At 36.8% G+C, this 24,583-nt stretch overlaps 1 protein-coding gene and 1 long non-coding RNA gene across 2 annotated transcripts in view; both read right to left on the bottom strand.

The window, feature by feature from the left end:
* The window catches only part of LOC135084517 (D(2)-like dopamine receptor), a 163,015-nt gene that overhangs the window by 34,110 nt on the left and 104,322 nt on the right, over positions 1 to 24,583 (bottom strand). The window contains exons 3-4 of the mRNA XM_063979292.1: positions 11,490 to 11,592; positions 1,914 to 2,035 (exon numbers count right to left, since the gene is read on the bottom strand). Coding sequence (XP_063835362.1) covers positions 1,914 to 2,035; positions 11,490 to 11,592 — 225 coding nt within the window. The remainder of the gene's footprint in view (positions 1 to 1,913; positions 2,036 to 11,489; positions 11,593 to 24,583) is intronic.
* On the bottom strand, positions 20,852 to 23,256 carry LOC135084678 (uncharacterized). Its single transcript, XR_010259926.1, has 2 exons — positions 21,814 to 23,256; positions 20,852 to 21,225 (listed from the first exon to the last, which is right to left on the bottom strand). It is a non-coding gene; the product is annotated as an uncharacterized LOC135084678 (long non-coding RNA).

Below are 24,583 nucleotides of genomic sequence, written 5' to 3'. Positions count from 1 at the left end.
TATAATTGAGTGTTGGTCAGAATTCAATAATATGTTTTTTACACTTTTTTAAGCACGACGGATTAGCAAGCTGAAGTGGCAATGGGCAGGGCACATAGTACGCAGAACTGACGACCGATGCGGCAGCAAGGTTCTGGAGTGGAGGCCGCGTACCGGAAAACGCAACGTGGGACGTCCACCCACAAGGTGGACCGACGACATCGTAAAGGTAGCGGGAAAGCGCTGGACGCAGGCCGCTACCAACAGGGTAACATGGAAAGCATTGGGGGAGGCCTATGTTCAGCAGTTGACGTCCCATGGCTGAGATGATGATGATGATGATGATGATGATTTTTTTTAAGTATTTCGTCGTGTTGACCTCTGTTATAAGAAAGAATCATCGAAGTAGGTAATCTTCAGTCAATGTAACTGTCATGATCACTATTTTTTTTATGCTTACAAGTAAAATATATGGTAAACTAGCTGACCCGGCGAACTTTGTTCCGCCTTAATGGCAATAAATAAGCAGACTTTTTTTTTATTTCGAACGGGATAAAAAGTATCCTATGTCCTTCTCCTGGCTCTAAAGTACCTCCCTGACAATTTTCAGCTAAATCGGTTCAGCCGTTCTTGAGTTATAAGTGGTGTAACTAACACGACTTTCTTTTATATATATAGATAAATGACTAATGTAGGTACTCCCGTTAACCCGTGAGTCCTTCCATTCTCAATGATTTCTCTCCTCAATGACCGGTCATACTCTGCCTGTATCCAGGTTAACCCATCTAGGTAAAAATAATATCTGCTCTTATTTGAAGTGGGTAATCCAAATAGTGCAATCTACAGGGATCAAACTAGCATCCTATCGTTGCTAGCTATAGATCATTTTATCCACGAAGACGCGCCCCACCAATTTTTGGCCGAGGGAAGCGCGGGTTTCGGGCAGTTTGATCCGAGCAATCCGAGCGTCATTATTGTAGTGTGCGTGTGCACTCATGGATAATATAGTGTGTATCGTTAACACTCAAACATTAGCGGAAGAATGGTGGGGCACGTCTTCGTGGATAAAACGATCTGTAAATTTTTGAGCCCATTTATATTTCCATCAAATAACATTCAAAATACAGAGCAATGACTTTAATCTACAGTTGCAGCAGGTACAGGAATTAAGTACCTAAATGAACATTATTTGGGCTACCATTTGCTTTCAAAGGCTCCATGCTCTATTTCAGTAGACATCAGTCTCGCAGTGCGGGCTCATTCAAAGCGGCCAATTCCACTGTGATGCGTAATGTAGAACCAAAACTAGCTTTCAGACTAATTCAAAATTTGACGCAGATTCATATTTAATTTCACGAAACACTACTCTAAGGGCTCTTTGAGACGTTTTGAGAAGGACGTTTGTCGTACTTTGTTGGTAATAATTGAGTGTCATTTTTATTCCAACGCAGTTGTCACAATTTTCAGTGTGCGGTCCTGCAAACGGACGACAAAGTCCATCTCAAAACCTCTAATTTGAAAGAGCTCTAACTCCTATTAAAATTATGAAGTTTATTTATTTACTTTTTAACAAACTAATAGCGTTTATCTAAAGTCCTCTATTAATAAGAGGAACAGGCTATTTTACTTCCAACTACCAGAACACAAAAATGCTCTACAACCAACCAAACCCAACAGAAAAATCTGCACTCACTGGGAATCGAAACCGGGACCTCGAAGCACTTAATCTGACCACTAGACGGTACACACTCAGAGGCGGTTATAGTGATGTGATTGACGCTGTGTAAAATATCCAAGGATTTTCGTTCATTAGTTCGTTTCAGCCAAATGACGTCCACTGCTGGACAAAAGCTCCCCCAAGAATTTCTTTAACGACCGGTCCTGCGCTGTCCAAGGATATTTTATACTTACTATTATTATTTCAAAATACTTACCCAAAACTGTAATGGAACTGGACACAAACATACTGAGGAGCCACACGAGAGCTATCTTGATGACCACCACCCGCTTGGTGGAGTGGTGCCGGCTTTTCAGAGGGTTCCTGATGCCGAGGTACCTGTAAAAATGTTCATTTTTAGCCGTCTCATAAAAAAGATAAATTGTCACTTAAAGACTAAGAGCTAGTGAACGCCAGACCTACGTCATTTTATAAAAGCTGAAAGTTTGTCAGCGTATGCTCCCAATGGGTTAGAAATGTTGGTGCATCATAACAAACGTTCAGCTTTTATAATGACGTAGGTCTGGCGTTCACAAGCTCTTAGTCTATTAGGAATAGTAGACAGACAACACCGCAATGGATTTTTGGAATGCTTTGTATGCTCCGTCACGTCATAATATGTCGATGCGGGTGCGGGTCTCATGCCGCTCCCATACCTCACACACTGAGTGAGTTAAGCACTAGAGCTATATTATAATTTCAAGCGGGCGAAGCCGCAGGCAAAGCTAGTATTTCAATAATTTCAAATCAAATTTCAATTTTTGTAGGCTAAATGTCATCATCGAATAATGATACCCCTTGGAACTTATCCAAAAACTTGTTTGCCAAGTTTTCTTCTAGATTAGTGATAACGACGTTCATTTAAGCAAAAATGCTAAGTTCTTAATAAAATATGTAAGTTGTAGGTAAATTGAAAATAGAGTGGAAATCAGCGATGGTTTAATTTTTTACCTACTACGCAGAAGCTGGCCTGCATCTCACCTGATGGAAAATGATTTAGTCATCAATTTTATTAAAGAAGGTATGACATTTTCGTCATAGTACTTCAACATTACCAACATTTTTTTTTTTTAATTTGGGCATTTTGAATTTCAGAGAGAGCGCGGCGCTATTGGTTTACGCGTTGCACTCGCCTAATTTTAACTCGTGATTTAGAATAATTTAATTTTTGAAAGATTTTAGGTTGCCTATGCCATGTTTTCAATGTGGGTGGTAAATGTTGTTATGTAATCTTGCTTGGTTACATTATCAACATTGTGTAATAATGGGCTTTTTTGCAATAAAATGTAGACTGGTCAGCAACATTATTTTGTACAGAAGAAGTTAACTTTAGGTTTCGTTTAATATCTTTACTAAGAGAGTGTATTAAACTAAGTACTGTGTACAAAGTGTGGTAATAGAAATCACTAACCCCAGTGAATATCGGTCTTAGACACTAAATAGCCTACGTTGCACCCTCAGAAAGCTATATCTGCTAGTGCTCAGTTGAAAATTCACTTTAGTTAATTCCTAACCGACCCGCTAGCTAGGATGTCCTATCACTAGTAATATCTATGTTAGGTCCAAATTATTTTTAGTATGTATGCCCTTTTCAGGGCACTTATAGGGGAGACTTGTAAAATAGGAGAGTTATGACATTGTAATTTATTTTTAACTTAGGGCGCTTTCAATTTAGACTTTTCGTGCCGGACGTTTGCCCCGCACACTAACTATTGGTAAATTTTGTCAATTTTATTCCGTCGCAGTTGCCATGTTGCTGTGCGCCCTTACTAACTATCAGCTCTCAACAGCGCGTATTTGTTAGCTCGACACTTGAACTATTAAAAATGCGCACTGTTATGAGTTCTCTAGTAGTTAATAAGTTTAAAAAAATCGATAATGTCACAACTCTCCTTTGTTACAACTCACCTCGGTCTACCCTACTAGTACTAAATAATAATATAGTCTGCCTTACCAACTACCTGAAGCTTTCGTTCAGCCAGCGTTTCAAAAGCTTTTTTCGTCAAACTAATGTCCAGTATGTTTCCATTGAGTAAGTATTCAACACACGGAGCCTCTACTAATGGCCTGAAGCCTTGCTCCACTCAATTTACACTTTCAAATAAAAGTTTAACCTCGCTTTTATTTCCTCGAGGTTGAATCCGACTTTGAAATATCGGTTCAATGTTATCTTCTTTCCAAACATCACATAGCTTATGCCAGTCAGAGATATGAGTAAATGTGTTATGTTTAGCGAATATACACGCATGTGCTGTACTCTACTGTGAATACTGAAAACTGTTTGTGTAGCAAACGCGGTAATCTCAGGTTTGGTTCGAATTGAAAAATCATTTTTGTTTTGGATAGTGCAGTTATCGTGGAAGGCTATATTACTATACATCACAATACGACCCATAGGAGTGACGCACCAATGAAGAATATTTCAAAACCGGCAAACATTATACAAACTAAGTATTTTTAAGCCACAAAGTAGATTCGTCACCCTTTAGTAAATTACATTATTATTGAAAGTGAATTCGTCATAAACAGACTCGTATGGCAATCCTCCAAAATAATAAATTGCTACATGTTAATACAAGTGTGACGAATTTACACGCATTTTTCGTGACGAATAAACTTTGTGGAAAATCGACAATAACCCTTATGTGCGAGTCGCGGGCTAGCTGTGCCCCCGAAACAATATAATATACGTTTACCCCCGGTTCGTCACGGATACGGGATAAAGTTGATGTGCCAGGCGTGAGGCGTCGTCAACGTGGCACTAACCAGGCAGCGGCCATATTAAACAGGCTCATTTCGGCGCAAAACGGCTTTACTGTTATATTCGCACAGCCTACACGAGAACAGACAGCTCATTTACCCTATGGAACTTTAAGGGCCCTCGCCCAAGGCGACTTTTGTAGTGATGCTGTAGTGCGTTAGTAGCCCATCGGCATCACTTTTGTAGTGCGTTGCAAATGCGACAAACGCGCGTTAGGCCTCAGCCTCGAACTTAGCGGGCAGCGGGGCGGCGGCGGCGGCGGCGCGGGAGCGGCAGGATCTTATGCGTAAAATCAAATAGACCGGTTCTCGAAAACAGCGGCGCGGCAGCGGCGCCGGAGCGGGCAACGAGCGGGCAGCGGCGAGGGAGCGGGCAACGAGCGGGCAGCGCACTCCTTCTTTTGCCCACAATAAATCGAGCGTTAGGAATAAATTTGAATCGAAATAAAATTGTCGCCGTTGTTCAGACATTTCGTTTGCGAATAAAAACAAATATCTCGACAACACAACCCCGAACACAACACTTCGCCGCTAAAGCGCCGCGCGAGCTGCCCGCTTGTTTCGAGAACGGGTCTGCGTTGCCCGCCCCGCTCCAGCGCCGCCGCCGCTCCCGCCCCGCTGCCCGCTAAGTTCGAGGCTGAGGCCTTAGTAGCGATGCATCGCGTGTTTCGTTAAAAGTCGCCGTAGGCAAGGGCCTTAGCTAAGGTTGGATTACAGCATCTTACTTTGACTGTAACAAACGTCAAAAATCAGTCAAACTCCATACAAAATACGCCAGTTATCGTTATAGTTACGGCCAAAGTTAGTTGGTGCAACTCAGCCTTAGTGGTCGCATGAGACCGTGGTAAAAATTGATTTCTATTGTGTCTCGATTCACTGATACTTGAAGGGTTGGAAAAAAATGCTAAAACTTCTACAAGCTCGCTTCGGCCTTATGATCGATTGTGACTAAAATCAACGTTTTTAATGGTTTTCATAAAGTCTTTTTGTAATTTTTTTATTACTAAAATGGATACAGCCACGAGTAAATAAACAGATAAAATAGAACTAATTTTGGCTAACTACGGTTGGAATACTTATCAAACTTTTATAATACAATAAGTTAGGCAGCTAAAAATCAAATCTTTACAATGAATAAAGATTTAAATTAAGTGCTCAAACCCGCTCAAAATAGATCCCAAAAACTTTTACCTGATTTGGGTAAATTAGTTGCCAAGAAAAAATCTTAGCTGTTCAATTTTGGCTTCAACTTAGGGTGCAAATAGCCGTGGAAACGCTTATTTCACGAGATACCATAGCTACCAAGGGTTAACAAGCCTCACGACGGTTACGGTCGATGTGACCCCAGACGTTTGGTCTTATGTCATTTAACCCTAAACGACTCTAACATTTCCTACTTGACACACCTACAAAGGTACACAGGCATATTAATCTACTGGAAAATTATGATGGCGAATTTTGTCGACGGATATTGGGGTCTTTTTTTGGTGTACCTAAGGTTCAAAATCAGTTAGTAGAAGTTCTTTTTTTCTACACTAATACTTTAAAGAGGTAAATAATTTCGTTCTGTCTCAGAAAGATATTTTTTTCTGTTAATATACCCTTCAAGATATTTCAATTTTTTGGGTTTTATCTAAGAATTTTCAAAATCGTTTCAGTAAATCTAGAAATTCAGTAGACGCTCTAAAACCTCACCAATTTTACCTCTATAGATATTAGTAAAGATTATTTTTTGTTCCTGAACACCCTGTTTAATCATTGGTACGTCATATTAAATACTGTGCTGTGACAATACATTACAATAGGGTTTATTTTGCCAAAATGAATAAATCAAAATGTATAAATCCCATGTGCTGTCGCCTACATTCACTGTTGATTATGAACATCAAATAACATGAGGGTTGCTTCATCTTTCCCGGTACAAACATAATGCACTCATTTGCCGTATTTGGATGAAAATACTCCACGCGTAATGTACACGCAGCCAAACCTATTCTAATTTTGCATTTAAATCAAAAGGGTTAAGAACTAAATTTCCGTGCCTATCTGAATGTACAGTCAACGACATGTCGGACTACATAAATTTTTGTCGCAAAATCGCACGTATTCCAAGCACAAAAGCCACATTGTTGTGTTGATGACTGTGCATGAATGAGGTGCTTATTCCAAAGAGCGTTGTCAGTTGGAGAGGTCTCTTTAAAACGAACAAAGCGGATTCGAGTAATGGCCCCACTTTGCTATCGCGATCGCTTGTTTAGTGGCCCCGCACGATGCGGTTGATGGGACGTATAGACCGCGCCAGTGGAATACGGCATTACGAAAGTGATGTATTTATTTTATTTTATTTATTTGACAGGACAATTAACTAGACATACACTAAACAATATTTACAACGTATTTGGACTTAATTTTAATTTAGTTCGTTGAAACCAAAAATGTCCCCTGTTGGACAAAGGCGTCCCGCAAGGATTTATAGCTGCTAACAAGAACGGATAACTGCTACAGTAAACAAGTTCTTAACCGCAACCGCGACTCTACAAGCATAGTTATTAAGACGCCCGTCATATTGTCAAGGGGTCACTTCTGAAAATTCGCTGGCAAAAGAACAGCTAGATGCGACAAACCGAAGCTAGGGTAATTGAGAAGGAATTTGGGATTGCTATAGATGTTTATATAATTATGGTTGTTAATGATCACCCTATACCTACTGAGATAAAACTGTTTAATTGCCTTTTTGTAAAATTTATTGGTTTCCAAGGTTGTCGGTTTCTACTGGCGCGGACTAAGTAGGTGGAAATGGAAAATTTTGAGTGTGAATTGATTTGAATATGAATTTAGGAAAAAGAGAGAAGGCTTGCTAATTTAATTACCTATGCTTGAATTTGAAAAAATTTAGGGGGTGCCCTCTCACGCATAACATTTTTCATCATAATTTAGTTTGGCATAACAGTATTTGCATAAAGTTTTTTCACATAAACTTTGATATGCATAGTTTTCTAAATGCATAATGGTTTCTTAGGCATAATAATAACTTTGTCTAATTTTCAATACCATAATTTAAATAATCATAAATGTAAAGAACATAATTTTTATATTCCTAAAATTTGTTTTAAATAAAATACGATAATCATAATGTAATTATTTATAACATTTAAAGTCATAAATATTGTCTATAAGAGCAACCAACATTGAAGAGTAAATAATTATGTATTTGTGATGTTGCGAACGTTCCTCCTTCCACCTTTATACTCTTTCGGCCTATAGATATGTAAAAACTAAATTCTCATGTCATTGTCATTTTTGTTCTTTTGACCTGTCTCTTAGAAAACTTAAGCTCGTGAAAATACATTCTGTTTGATCTCGAATCCCTCTTATCTATTATAACGCACATATTATACAGTCCACATTTCTTTTACAACATTAAGCTTGCCTGGTCTGGAATTATGTAGATCCCGACTGGCCGTGGTCTCTTCCACGTGGTACTAGTCTGCCCTATACTAGAGTGTAATTTAAAAGCCGGAGGCGCGGAGGCAGAGCGGAAGGACCGCACTTCCCGCAGCGCCGGAGATAAGGCAATCCAAATGCTTGCTTGCATGCTTGCTTGCTGCTTGCTTGCATGCTTGCGTGCTTGCTGCTTGATTGCATGCTTGCTGCTTGCTTGCTTGCTTGCATGCTTGCTGCTTGCTTGCATGCTTGCTGCTTGCTTGCAGGCTTGCTTGTTTGCACCCTTGCTTGCATGCATGCTTAGATGCTTCCTTGCAGCTTGCTTGCATGCTTGCGTGCTTGCTGTTTGATTGCATGCTTGCTGCTTGCTTGCATGCTTGTTTGCATGCTTGCTTGTCTATTAATATTTGTTAACTTATATTTTATATGTATAACATTTTTTATTTCATATTTGTTAACATTATGGTATTTTGTATATTATGAATGGTAATATTTATGGCATTGGTTTAGATGCCAATAAATGTTATGCCTAGAAATCGTTATTAAAAAAACAAGAATACAAAAAAAATATATACTAAAATATTATTAAAATAAAAGTGGTTATGGCAAAAAAATATATGCTTTATGATTTATTCTGTATGAAAGTTATGCGAAATGATGAGTATGCCTAAAAACTTTATGCACTCTTAAATTATGACAATATTTTTTATGCAACCGAATATGGACCCAATTTAGGTACCGTAAGTTTAGTTGCATAAGAAAAAAGAAAGATATAAAAAGTAACAATCAATAGAATCTACACGGGCGAAGCCGCAAGCAAAGACTTGTTATAGTCCATTCAGCGTAAGATGGTGATTATGACAGTTCTATTTAGTGAGGCGCTCCTTATAAACCTAATCGATATTTTTTAGAATCGAGAATATTTTCTATAGAAATCTAATCGCCTTTTATTTGTTTGATTTTTAATCTTGATCAAAATTATATCTATGAATTTGAACTATCTGGAAATGGAATAAACGTGAATATTCTTAGTGGTACAAAATAAATCACAAAGAATTAAATATATGCATTTTATTCAATAAAACATCAAAATAACAATAACAAACAATACGTGGAGAAATCGCATAAAACAAAATCCCGTCATCAAAGGCAAACGCACACGTACTGACCGACTGACTTAGCTTTGACCTGCCTGAGATAATAATCGTGATTCGATGGTAAGATGACCACCATGACGATTACTGATTTATTGCGATTGTTTATGTCCCATCCCTATGAGCAAAAGTTCCGACTAACGCAGAAGCAATTCATTTAATATTTTTTCACAATTTTTTCTAAATAATAAACTAATAAATAATTAGAAATTCTTGTTTAGGTTAATTGAGAAAGATTAGTGATTGATATTTTGGAAGGATGAAAACACACAAAAGTAATTGATTTTTACAACTCAATATTTTTATTCGTAGAAAGTTAGAATCATAAAACGAAACGTTTTATCTGTCTAAATCACCATCATAAGTTGAATGAACTATAGTCAATAATTTCTTAGGTCTTACTTATGCCCAACCTTTTACTCTCGTATATTTTCCTTTTACAAAAGATTTCTAAGAAAACGTTGGTATACCCTCGAATGGAACGGAACACGCATTTCAGGAAGCGGCCCAAATAATTCAGATTCAATCACATCAAACGGCAAATGATTTATATTTGATTCGGTCTCCTCTGTCGACATTTTGTCTGCCGCCAAAAAATCGTCCGTCTGTGATCCCTTATCTTTATGTAAGAACGTTCTGACCGCGAATTCACTCACGTTTAGTTCGGTTGGTCATAAATTCTGTTACGCTGCGCTACTATTATGGAATCGTTCGTTCGTTTCAGCCAAATGACGTCCACGGACTTGACTGATCCTGCGCCGTCTGCATCCAGGCACCTCCCGCGAACTTTGCCAAATCGTCAGGCCACTTAGTGGTGGCCTGCCCTCACTACGTTATCCAGCTTTGGATACACTATGGATTACTGATAAATTCAATCAATAATTGAGTGAACAATAACTAAACTGAGCCAAGCCTGTCCATTATCATAATATACGGTCTTTGGATAAAATGGTATAGGACACAAAATAACTCTGTATTTAGGGGCACACACTTCGGGCGTATACGTAGCGTGGGCAGGCCTCCTAGTAACTAGGTGGACCGACGATCTGGTGAAGGTCGCGGGAAGAGCCTGGATGCGGGCAGTGCAGGACCGTTCATTGTGGAAAACCTTGGGGGAGACCTTTGTCAAGCAGTGGACGTCTTTTGGCTGAAACGAACGTACGAACTTCGGGCGTTTAACAAATCAAGAATTTTCTGTCTACTATTAAGTTTACTTCACTTATACGTATGCAAAGAATTATAAGTATGAGAACCACTTAGTTAGAACAGAACCTTGGCATAGCAATACTATTGTCTTCTTAGCTTATGCAAATTAAATTGATTCTGTACCTTAATGACCCTTAGTAGGAACTCTTGGGTTATATTTTACAGAAATAGGATATTATACTAATAAGAAGATATTATTATGAAATCTGTTCATTTTGAACCATAAGACTGCGCAGTTGTATGGTCGTTATACCACAGTACAGATTATTATCAATAAATTATACTGCTATAACTTATCAAGGTAATGGTGCAGGTGCACCAAGAACTTTAAACCAAATTGTTTTCCCCTGCTACGTTAGTTTGTCCAAAACAGTTCTCTAGACTTTCTAGAAAGGCGATTGTAAGTTAGGTTTAAATATACAGACGACTGCACATCAAGCTAAGCACTGTAACATATTTTTTACTAAGTGATATTATGTTGCTGAAAAACGAATATTTTGATAATGCTGTTGACTGTACCTACATTAACACAATCACGTAGAGTATGACCGGTGAGACGCGCCATATGCATACCACGTAGTAATAATCATACCCCAATCATGTTTTTCTCCTGCATTTTTCGTGATTAAAACACCTCCCATGAATGTCAAACATCAAGTGCGCCGTCCGAAAAAATATCACGTTTCAGAGTTATCGTCGCAAATTCAAGTTTATCGTGCACCCAACAAAAATACTAGCCCCATTTAGTCGCAGCAGCCCGATAACGAAGTCATGCTGCCCCATAACAAGGGTCGCTGGGGACAGCCTCGTAAATATCGGGGATATTTTCTGTTAAATAACTAACTTTGGATAGTGAACAATAGGCCTTATTGAAGAGAAGTCTTTCGGAAAATTGATTTTGAGGTATAATGTTCTAGTCGGTTCTGAAAGCTGAAGCTACATAAGTTTTTAAACACTTTGTTAGTTACCACAATGCAACAGGGAAGTTACCTAAAGTAATAGTGAACGTTTTTATGGGACAGGATAAAGACTAAAATGATAAAAAGGATTGGACAATTCGATTTTTTCTAAAAAGGATTTTTTCAATATCAAAAAAGACAACAAAGTACAAGTTTATAATTTAGAGCACTCAAACATAGTTTTCTAGACTTTTTTAATAATTATATAATATGGGTTTCTTTTATTTTATAACTTTAAAGTTGGTAAAGTATGTATCAAGATCTACTAACCTGCCGATGCTGATGAAGCACATGTGCATGATGCTGGCGGAGCATGCGAGCACATCGCAAGTGACGTACACGTTGCACCACACGACACCCAAGGGCCAGTAACCTGGAGTATAAAGAATTATTTTAACGCATTCACCTTACGGAATTCAGCCCGCATCATTGGAAATGTTGCAAAAAAATAAAATGGCCTAATAGAGACAGTACGTTCGTTACAAAAAATTTCTGCGGAAAATTAGCACTATGGGCATTTCGTTTATGGTGTGGCACCCTGTCACAACTAATGCTGAGTTAGAAAATTGTAGGCACGCTTTCAAGACATAGGGTAGAGACCCCGTGTTTGGCCACTTATGATTGAAAGTGTCTAAAATACGGAGAAATAAAAAATAATTATATGAATAAACTGTTTCATGAAAAACAATATGGGTTCACAAAAGGGAAAAGTACGACCGATGCAGGGGTTGCTCTTATCAAACACATTTTCGATGCTTGGCAGGAGAAAAAGGATGCTATTGGTGTATTTTGTGACTTATCGAAGGCGTTTGACTGTGTTGATCATCAAACTCTGTTATTTAAGCTAGAACATTATGGCGTATCAGGCAAGGCCTTAAGCCTATTACACTCTTACCTCTCAGACAGATTACAAAAAGTAAATATTCACGGAACTAACTCTTCGGGCGCCCCCCTAAAAATGGGAGTGCCCCAAGGCTCAATACTGGGACCATTGCTCTTTCTGATTTATATAAATGATCTACCTTTTTATTCAAAGGACCTTTGTGAGATAGTATTATTTGCTGATGACACTTCTTTAATTTTTAAAACTGACAGGCGTCAGGAAATATTTGACGACGTGAATAATGCTCTTTCCAAAGTATTAGACTGGTTTACAACTAATAATTTGCTATTAAACGCAAAAAAAACTAAATGTTTAATATTCACTATGCCTAATGTCAAACAAGTTAATACTAATATTACAGTAAATAATGAACGCATTGAACTGATAAACTCTACTGTCTTTCTAGGTATTACCCTAGACTGTAAATTACAATGGGGCCCCCATATTGCTGCCTTGGCGGGAAGACTTAGTTCAGCTGCCTTTGCGGTGAGAAAGATCAGAAACTTGACTGATGTTGAAACAGCAAGGCTTGTATATTTTAGTTATTTTCATAGTATTATGTCTTATGGTCTTTTACTGTGGGGCTCAGCAGCAGACATAGAATCAATTTTCATTTTACAGAAAAGAGCTGTTCGGGCAATATACGGTCTTAAACCACGTGACTCGCTTAGAGAAGTTTTTAAAGAAATCAATATATTGACTGTGGCTTCGCAATACATATTTGATAACATTATGTATGTCCGTAAACATATACATTTATTTACTAAGAAAAATGACGTCCACTCATTTAACACGAGACATAAGAATAAACTTGCTGTTCCATCATTTAGGTTGCATAAGATAGGTAATTCATTCTTGGGGAAATGTATTACCATATTTAACAAAATACCACACAACCTTGTCGAATTGCCAATAAACAAATTTAAGATACATATAAAAAATGCCCTTATGTCCAAAGGGTACTACAAGGTTCGAGACTATATTGATGACAAGGATGCGTGGTCAGTTCAGTCTGCACATATTTGATGTACTTAAATTTGACTATTCTTACCGTTAGATAATTCCTGGCAATAAGTGGTGACTGAGTTTGTTCCGGCGTTTCTTCTCAGCACTTGCCATATGTTTGTCTCGAAGCGCTGGTAGGGCCCAAAAGATAAGGAGACATGTAAAGTGCCCCATAAGGGCTACCTTTTCTTTTTTTATTATTTTCTATTGACGTTCATAAGTGCCACTTGTGGTCTAAACTGAATAAATATTTTTTGATTTTTGATTTTTGAATAAATAAACCTGAAGATAAAAAAGAAAGATCATAAAAATAATTTTGGAATTTTACATATTATTCTATTAATTTAGAGTGGTCAAACGCGATGTATAGCCAAAACCAGTACTTGTACCTTGACTACTTTTTAAGCGACTTCAACAAAAGATGGAGGTTCTCAATTCGGTTGGTATATTTTTATACAAATTGCTAGTCTAGTACCAAACAAACTATTTCTATTCTAGTCTAGCTTAAAACACTCACATTCATACACCAACTACAAATTGAAAGCTTTTTATCTGCCGTTTGAAAGCGGGGTCAAAAGCCGAACGCACTTTTGCAGCCACCGTGCGTAGCTAACCCGGTATTTCGGATTCAGAGCCACATTTTAGTTGTTTGGAACATCTGCAATCAGGTCAGCAGGTCGATGTGAAAAAAATACCACCCACTAAGGTCTTTTTTGTCCAGTAAAGTGTGAATAACGATGCATTGTCGTGTTACACAGGTATTTTAAACATTATCGAATATTAAAGTTTAAGCCTAGACGCAGACCACCGATTTTTAGTCGGCCGGTTTTTTTAGTTTAATTTTTATGAATCAATCGGTGTAATGTGCGCACTTATATACATGCCCATACTGATTAACTGCCCGACTAAATTATCGTCGACGAAAAATGGGTGATCTGCGCCTAGGCTTACTGGTACACTTTCACGTGCACGTACCATTAACTGTCATGTATAAATCAAACTGAATCTGTCATGCGAGTAGAATGCACAACATTTGTTTTTTTTTTAGTTGGAAATACAGCGCATGCAACTTAGTGTGAATTGCAAGGACGCAAATAACATGCAAATGTTACGCCTCTCTCTTCCGTTTAACAGGCATGTGTATCGCCGCCTTAACAGACTCTATAAAAAGCGTTCAAACAACCCATTACCCTTGAAAAACAAAATCTGCGATACAACCGTGACAACATTATTCCAGTCCTAAGTCATATTACGCAGCAAAAAACGGAACTGAGGGATCCTACATTTACAAGTGCCTACTCATGGAGCGTATGTCATCACCTCAGATGATTGAGTGTACTTGCTTACAAGATGTTTGCTTGAGAACATTATTTCCCTACGAGGATATTTGCTTTTTAAATTAAAGTACAATGGTATTATTGGCCTGTGAGCTATGACTATAGTCAACTGAGGAATTTATTTTCAAGTCGACAAAAGACCAACGGTGTAGTGTCGGACCTCTGATTTGAGATTCAATGAACGTTACTATTAATACCATAAGTTTTCTTCTTCAAAATGAACAGCTGGCGCATGATATTATCTTGTAAAAAAAAAAAAAAACCGACTCCAAAAAACCTACACTAAAACGTAGAAAAATAATTACTAATTACCTACTTATTTATTAGGACGAATTATTAATATTTATGTAGGTATACCATGATTGATACTTCTGGAGTCGGTGCCAAGATTATGAAACATGTAAAGTTTGCCTGCACCGACTCCAAAAGTATCAATCATGGTATACCTACATAAATATTAATAATTCGTCCTAATAAATAAGTAGGTAATTAGTAATTATTTTTCTACGTTTTAGTGTAGGTTTTTTGGAGTCGGTTTTTTTTTTTTTAATAAAATTTTACTTATTTCTTGCTTTTTAGTTAACTAATTATTACCTTGATGTTACCACTAAAGGTAGGCAGTACACTGAGACCAAAAAAAATTGGTTCATAATCGGCGGAGATATTGCGTATAAAAAAGTTCATCCCCAATTTTCCACCCTTGGGGGTGAAATATTTTCTTCAAATTCGCATGAAACCACCCTTTTGATAATACCTATTCAACAAAAAAATAATCGTTCAAATTGGTTTATAATCGACGGAGATATTGCGTATAAAAAAGTTCATCCCCAATTTTCCACCCTTGGGGGTTGTTTTTTTTATTATTAAATTTAAATGGGACCACCCTTGAGGTATTACCTATACGTCGAAAAAAGATTTGTTCAAATCGGTTCATAATTGGCGGAGTTATCGCGTAACAAACATAGAAAAAAAAAAAAAAAAAAAAAAAACATACGGGTCGAATTGAGAACCTCCTCCTTTTTCGAAGTCGGTTGAAAATCTCAATCCTACTAATATTAAAAATAGGAAAGTTTGTAAGAATGTTTGTTACTGTCCCAATCAGATTGTTTTTATGTCCATCAGAATAACTTTATAGGCTAATAACGATCTGTGACAAACTGAATTTCTGAATTACTTAGGCTGGGTTGCACTATCTTACCTTAACTTTAACAAACGTCAAAAATCTGTCAGACTCCATACAAAAAAGGGTCCGTGGCCGAGTCCCCCAGTATTCGACGCACCCGTGGTTGAAGCCCCCGATTTAAATAAATGTAATGTCATATTTTTTTCGGCTTTTGCACTAAGTAGGTACAGTCAACGAATACCATGCATGTTTGACGCTATTTAAAATGATGTATTAATTTTTTTGTTAAAAATACTTAAAACTTTTATAATTAATACTTTTATTTGTAGTTAGTTAAATGTAGAGAGAGTAGAGTTATTTTAAAGACTGTTTGTTACAATTATTTTGATTAGGTAAAACGATTTACATGTTATTATAGGTAAATGAAACCTATGATAAAATATTATGATAGGTTAAAATAAAACCTATTATATTTTTAGGTATCACTATGGTAAAATAATATTAAACATTTATTTGTACGATCAGTATAAATATTTATTCGTTTATAAATATTTTTGTGACTGACTGTACATTTGATTAAAAATTGCTTCTATCTGACCGGGGGTGTAGACCACGGGTGCGTCGAACACAGGGGGACTCGGCCACGGACCCACAAAAAACACCGGTTATCGTTATTATTACGGTTAAAGTTAGCTGGTTCAACTCCGCCTTATACTCGTATGTAGTATTATGAAAACAAAACCATGTTTTTACAAGAAAAATATCCCACCTGCTCATTCTTCACAAATGCGATGAAATGAGGCGAAATGCAACCTTAAATCGTATCATTTATTTCCCCATTTCGGAGGGGAAAACAAGATAACTGTGCTACCATCATTCAAAGTTGGAGGAAAATATTTCTGCTAATCATTCATTCATTATGCTATTATAATAACGGATCAACACAATAAAGATGATGACTGGGTAATGAAATCGAAATTTATTTTATTCTATTTAGTCCGTCATAATAAAAAGAAATTGGACACATATTTTTTTTTCATAATCGAATAATTACAGTATTATATTGAGTTGAAATGTCGCGTGACGTCACTTTTGAGTAAAAAATCTACTCAAGCGTGACGTATCGCGCCATTTCAACTCGATGTAGCACTGTTATTATTTAATCATGAAAGAAAACAAAAAATATGAGTCTAATATTTTCTAATTATCTGATGCTGTCTGACGGACAAATAATTGAAATTTTGTCATCTAGCCTATTATTACTAGTTTACTGGATCATAAATAATTTATAGTTTGTGTATGAAATACCAATAACATTATCATAAGCAATTGATGATAATGATCGTATCAATGATACGCAACTTTCTTAAATATGGATGTTTATTTTTATCAACCTCATTTCCTTGTCTTTTGATCCAAAAACAACAACTATAAGGCAGTTATCACACTGCGCCGCGCTTCGCCGCGGAGCGCGTGAATCTATACAGGGTGTTAGGTAAATGGGTATATGAGCCGACACTAGCCCATGTTAACATGGGCATATAAATGGTATGGTGAAGTCAGAAATTTGATATCATCATTTTAATTTTTTTAATTTTCATACAAAATAAATTTTATGAAATCCGATTTGTATGAAAAATAAAATAATTAAAGTGAAGATATCAATTTTCTGACTTCACCATACCATTTATATGACCATGTTAACATGGGCTAGTGTCGGCTCATATACCCATTTACCTAACACCCTGTATAATATAATATAATCTATACAGGGTGTTAGGTAAATGGCTATATGAGCCGACACTAGCCCATGTTAACATGGTCATATAAATGGTATGGTGAAGTCAGAAAATTGATATCTTCATTTTAATTATTATAATTTTCATACAAATCGGATTTTATAAAATTTATTTTGTACGAAAATTAAAAAAATAAAATGATGACATCAAATTTCTGACTTCACCATACCATTTACATCACCATGTTAACATAGGCTACTGTCGGCTCATATACCCATTTACCTAACACCCTGTATATATAAAAGAAAGTCGTGTTAGTTACTCCACTTATAACTCAAGAACGGCTGAACCGATTTAGCTGAAAATTGTCAGGGAGGTAGTTTAGAGCCAGGAGAAGGACATAGGATACTTTTTATCCCGTTCGAAATTAAAAAAAAAGTCTGCTTATTTATTGCCATTAAGGCGGAACAAAGTTCGCCGGGTCAGCTAGTTTCATATAAAAATCACGCGCGCGGACGCGTTGTCAGTGTGAAGTGCCGCGCGTGTTTTCTATACAAACTGAGGTATTTGCATACAATGATTAAATCTGTCGGAGCGCGGTGCAGTGTGATAACCGCCTTAGGCTAGGTTGCACCATTTTACTTTATCTTTAACAAAACGTCAAACATCTGTCGAACTCCATACAAAAAAACACTCAGCCTAAAACTTGTTTTACCCCTAGACTTCAAAGGGCACTGGCTACATACTCGTATACTATAGCCACCCAAAGAACCTTATTCAATTAACATAAGGTCGAAAATGATATTTTGAACATGCTATGCACTATGAAGGGTTAAAGAGTATTTTCTTACATCGCATTCACGAATACCTTTACAAATCTTTTAACATTAATGGCGCCCTTTTGTAAGGAATAAAGCAAAATTCAGAAACATAAAGCCAGGTTACAGTAACAAACGATAAAAGAAAATTTACGGGCCGTTTCTGCCGTGAAAGGGCTGCCGTGGAAACCGTAACGCAAACTTGTCGCTATCGGAACTAAGGGTTATATTTTAGTTTTTATCTTTTTCTTTTATGGAATAAGTATTTGTGTTGCACAAATTACTAAGGCTGGATTGCACCATCTTACTTTGACTTTAACAAACGTCAAAAATCTATCAAACTCCATACAAAAGACAACGGTTATCGTTAAAGTTATTGTTAAAGTTAGGTGGTGCAACTCAGCCTAATAGTCCTGTTACTTTCTCCAGCTAATATATAGGATGTCCCAGAATTAGTACGTCACACTGTCACTAAAAGTAGCTGGGCTTAAGATGCATCGAACAATTTATGCCTAATATGTCCAATGTCCATAGCAGAAAAGTTTCACAAGTTTTGAGATATTTTATCACCAATTTTAGTTACTTATGTCCATAGAAAAGTTTGATGAGTTTTTAAATATGACAGATATTTTGGTGTCAATGTGTTAATTTTGGGAAACCCTGAATGGCTGACACCCTGTATGGCTTTGTTAGGATGGTAGTATTGTGGTTCACCACAATAGTGCAGCGGACAACGTCGGACGACGGGGTTCGAACCACCGGCCAGATAGGAAGCTAAAATATTCAACATCTGTCACTCTATCTCGTGCATTAAAGGTTAAGAATTCGTGCTCTTTTCGATTGTGTTTTATAATATTAATTAGCGGTGTCAACTGCCCAACTGTTTCACATTCTTTAAAGCCACATGCAAAAAATATACACATGTTAATTGGAAATTAAACCTTATCTGAGCGGAATAAATTATAAAGTGCACGTGTACATTTTTATGCTCGTAAGTGTACGTTTGCAGAGGGAGCGATAGCGTTACACGTGGCTTCAATGGGTGCCATTGCCAGGAATTTCTCATGACCTTCGTCAAGACGGATTTACATTTTTCATGTAGATAGTATCCGACATCTTCTACCTACACTGAAAAATATGTTTTTAATGAACGTCTACACCTCGTATATGAAAACAGAGTAAGGTAGAAGTACCGTTGTGGCCATTTATGCGCCATTTTTGTCCACTCAAAATTAGTTATTAAAAATGTTTAGCATTTAACCCTTAAATTGGCACTCATTGAACCCTTGCTTCAAAAATGGTCAAATTTGGGATTTAGGTATTGTTTTGATAGATTAAGAAAAAAATGTTTTCTTTTTGAAAAAATTTCAATCAGTATAGAAGTTATGACATGTCACTCAAAACGGACATTGCCAATTATTTAGCATTACATCCATGTCACTTAGGGCGGACATTGCCAGTTTAGGAAAACAAACGTAAAACAACTTTTATTAATAACAATACAGGAATCCCTGATAATCAGCCTCTGGCTAATCCAGCGCCTTTTGCAATTCATCCGGACTATTTACTGTTGATTTTACATAAATTTATCAAAAAATACCCAGACATATAAAAAGAGAAACTGACTGCCTGATATATCAACATAAAACCCAAACCGGTGTGTATAAAGACACAAATTTTGGCATGTAGGTTCCTTATTAGGGTCTAAGGGTGTTATCAGAAAGGATTTTTCCAAAATTACCCCCTAAGGGGGTGAAATGGGGGTCCAAAGTTTGTAGGGCGAAACAAAATTAGTTGCACTATTTAATTCGATACTTCACAGGAGTACTTCTATGGATAAATTAATAAACACGTGTTTCAGGTTATTTCAGAATTCAACCCCTAAAAGGGGGAAATGGGGTAAAAATGTCTAAAAATCAACATGAGTATTTATTACTGATACATGGCGTTGTCCGTTTTAAGTGACATAACATTTGTAACCTTGAAATGAATGAAAAAAAATCGATATTTTTTTATAGTTTTGGCAATAATCGTCAGTTTTATTCGTTAATATTCTAAAATCAGTCAATAAAGCACAAGAACAAGTGTAATACCCACAGTGTTGCCATATTTATCAACAGCGAAAACTTGACCTTGCTGTTGCAGTTATTCAACTGTCTTAATTTTTAAAATTCGCGGTTTTTTATGGAACTACTGCCCCGTGTTTCACATAAAATATCATGCTTTTTATAAAATATCCCTTGAAAGTCGATAAATTGCTTTAATTTAGATTCTGTAGGCAATTGTTTGACATGTCCTTTATAACGGACAGAAACCATTTAAGGGTTAAGAGCTGTAGAGGTCAGAGCAGTCACCTGGCAAGCAAAAAGTCGTGGGTTCGATTCCCACCTTAGGCAATATGATTTTTTTAGTTACTAAAAATTATCAAGTAGGTTGATTTAATGTTATTTTTTTATGTGTTATAATAAACCTGTGTAATTAAATTAAAAATAACAAAATAATATAATCTTTAGTCTGGTTTATGAACATTATTTTTAATATTACAGTGTTTTTGAAACCTTCAGTGTGCAAAAAAGGTAAGTAACAGTAACTACAAACGGTACTTGTTCTACCCTACTCCTTAAAACTGCGTAGGTATAACATTTAATATGCTACTGTCACGATTAGAGCTTTAGGAGCAGTGACATAATAAAATTTAGATTAGAAGTTTAGAGAAATAAAAGATAATTTAGGTTAACAAGTAATTTATTTAGATTTAAAGTAGTGAGAACTCTTAGGGAGTGGGTTGTCGAGCAAACTATCGTATCGCACGAGATTCGTCACCGGTGGTAGTGTATTCAAACCACTGTCCTCGCTAGCATTGATGGTGATGTGGTTTGGTTCCTCGCTGGTGGTGAGCCCGCAGGGTCGTCGACGCGCCAGACGGTTAGGGACCGTACGCACTGTGGTGTAGGGCCACTTAGAGTGTGCGTACGGGCCGTCCGACACGACAGGCAGCTCTGCCGGGTTGAGGAGCCAAGTGGTAGTTCGGCTGTAGTGCGCTGGCCATGCATGGCAGGTAGTTGTAGTGAAGAAGATGAGCGTGAAGGTGGAGATGAACCCTGCAAATCAAAGCGGACACTAAAGCAGTTGCTAGCTTTTGTCCGTTTGACTGCGACATCAAAATACTAGCGAAGCAGATGGAATGATTTTAGTAATAAATGGTGATGTAATGATGTGGCAGTCAAACAGAATTACAATAGGTGCAGTGAAAGTGATTGCAAAGTGAAGTAGGCAAAAATATTAAATAATGTAGGTAGATAATAATTTAGCATATCATCTATGTAGGCAATTAATTTGTAAAACAATATAGGTCGGCATTAATTTAGAATAATTAGAACAAGTACGATGAATGAGAATAGTTCAATTTAGCAAATCAAATAGAATTTAGAAAGAGTGTCGTTACAGTACGATCAAGGTCATGTAAGGTCATGACGCGTCGATGTCGTTTCATAAAATATTTAGTTTATTTATTTAATCATGTAGTAAGTTGTAAAATAATAATATTAAGAAGATATAGAAATAGGAATTTTATATGAAATGACACCGAGCACATGGATTGCACACCTGAAGAACAAAATGGCGGCTAGGTACTTACAGTTAGCACAAGTATAAAATCTAGGCATTAAAAATACTTTTGCAACACTCACCCGGTAGCGGGGTTCACCAATACGCGATTACATTTTAGTTTCTAAGATATTATGTACATCGCGGGTCCGGCGGTGACGGACAGCGATACGTCCGTGCTCACTAACGCTCTGGCTCGGACTAGGAGACGCGGCGGGAGCATCGCGGCCGTAGGCGCGTCGCTTGCGCATACATAAAAAACAGCCCGCCCGCTCGACAGAGAACAAAAGAAATATTTAACAACTTGTTTCGCGCGGGTTTGCTTGTAGATTTATTATTTTATTTATTTTATTAGTGTAGAACAATATAAATTATTTAATTAAGTTATTTAGTTAGGTAGTTTACGTTGATTTAGATATATTATTATTAAAGTTTATTTATTTAGGTAGATAATAGTAATTAAATTAGAATTTAGATCTAAGATAACGGTCAGCGGTAACGCTAACCGTTACATATCCCCCTTTTTACGGTAGGATTTTACCTAAGGAAAATCCGCTATCTCAACTGTACTAGCTAATCTTGAGTCTGACTAACAAAATAAACATTTTAGGTCTGTTTACTTGCAACCTGACGTACAGAGTATATGATTTTTAGTAGATCTCATAATACTCACAAGATTCATTAAGTTAAGATTTAGAGAAAGTCATAAGATAACCATTATTTAATGAAGAGGTCGGAATATTATCTGTAGGGTAGACTACAGCTAATTACAAGTATGCGCAGTTGTTTAGCAACTGCTGCACCCAACAACTTCCTATCTTAAGTCCTAAGCAATGCAAAGAGGTACTAAGTAGAGTGTACCTTGCAATCCATTTTAGATGGTGCGTCAGACAAGACAGTTAAAAATAGTTTTAGACTTTTTAATTAAGGTAGATTTTCAATTATAGGTTTAAGAGATACCAGTAGGTAAGATACGAGTAGGTATAATAAATTGTTTATTTTTAGTAGTATTTACAATTTATTATTTAATTTAATAGTTTATTTAGAAGTAACGTTTTCAGTTACAAGTTAAATATATATTTTAGATTAGAATTACCGAGTACGTAATATAAAAAAATACTAGGTAGGCGCGCGGGTGTGTGTTGCAAATTACACAATAAGACAGTAAGCATTACAAAAGTTAAACAAAAGCAAAATCTGTGTGTGGTAGGTAGTTATTAAAAGTTAAATAATATTACCAAAGGTAGGTAGAATTTAGTTAATATTATAAAATGTAGGTAGATACATTTTATCTTTAAGGAAATTATAGTAGGTAGAATAGTGTAGCTATTCTCCACAAAAATTACAAGTTTAGTACTACCACACAGAGATTAAAATATTAGTTACAATCTTATAACTAAGTTATTTGAATGCCAACACCAAGAATAACCATTTATTACAAGTAAAACTCACTGGTAACGTCTCAAGTGCGATAGAATAGACCGGTATGGGCGCCAATGTCACGATTAGAGCTTTAGGAGCCAAGTGACATATTAGAATTTATAGTTAATTAGTTAAATAAAAGATAGATTTAAGTTACAAGTAATTTATTTAGATTTAAGAGAAAGAGACCTTAAGGGTATGGGTTACGAGCAAACTATCGTATCGCACGAGATTCGTCACCGGTGGTAGTGTATTCAAACCACTGTCCTCGCTAGCATTGATGGTGATGTGGTTTGGTTCCTCGCTGGTGGTGAGCCCGCAGGGTCGTCGACGCGCCAGACGGTTAGGGACCGTACGCACTGTGGTGTAGGGCCACTTAGAGTGTGCGTACGGGCCGTCCGACACGACAGGCAGCTCTGCCGGGTTGAGGAGCCAAGTGGTAGTTCGGCTGTAGTGCGCTGGCCATGCATGGCAGGTAGTTGTAGTGAAGAAGATGAGCGTGAAGGTGGAGATGAACCCTGCAAATCAAAGCGGACACTAAAGCAGTTGCTAGCTTTTGTCCGTTTGACTGCGACATCAAAATACTAGCGAAGCAGATGGAATGATTTTAGTAATAAATGGTGATGTAATGATGTGGCAGTCAAACAGAATTACAATAGGTGCAGTGAAAGTGATTGCAAAGTGAAGTAGGCAAAAATATTAAATAATGTAGGTAGATAATAATTTAGCATATCATCTATGTAGGCAATTAATTTGTAAAACAATATAGGTCGGCATTAATTTAGAATAATTAGAACAAGTACGATGAATGAGAATAGTTCAATTTAGCAAATCAAATAGAATTTAGAAAGAGTGTCGTTACAGTACGATCAAGGTCATGTAAGGTCATGACGCGTCGATGTCGTTTCATAAAATATTTAGTTTATTTATTTAATCATGTAGTAAGTTGTAAAATAATAATATTAAGAAGATATAGAAATAGGAATTTTATATGAAATGACACCGAGCACATGGATTGCACACCTGAAGAACAAAATGGCGGCTAGGTACTTACAGTTAGCACAAGTATAAAATCTAGGCATTAAAAATACTTTTGCAACACTCACCCGGTAGCGGGGTTCACCAATACGCGATTACATTTTAGTTTCTAAGATATTATCGCACCCTTAGAATGAAAGTGACTTAACTCAAAATTCCTGTTACTCTCGATTTCACCATATACTGACCTTATAAAGCATGCTCTATATCCCTGTATAGATAAAGTGACCTATCTCTTAGTAAAGGCAGAGCAACGCATACTTCGGTCTCTTTCACTAGTCCCGCTTTTCATGTATGCATATTGTGTGAAAGAGGCAGAACTAGTTTTACGTCGGCGGTGCTTGCGAGTGTACGTGTAAAACATTGGCGGATCTCGAATTGTATCTGTTTATT

Source organism: Ostrinia nubilalis, chromosome 2 (genome assembly GCF_963855985.1).
Source record: "Ostrinia nubilalis chromosome 2, ilOstNubi1.1, whole genome shotgun sequence".
Lineage (NCBI taxonomy): Eukaryota > Metazoa > Arthropoda > Insecta > Lepidoptera > Crambidae > Ostrinia > Ostrinia nubilalis.
Note: the sequence above shows the minus strand (reverse complement) of the source record. Positions and strands in the feature narration are given on the sequence as shown.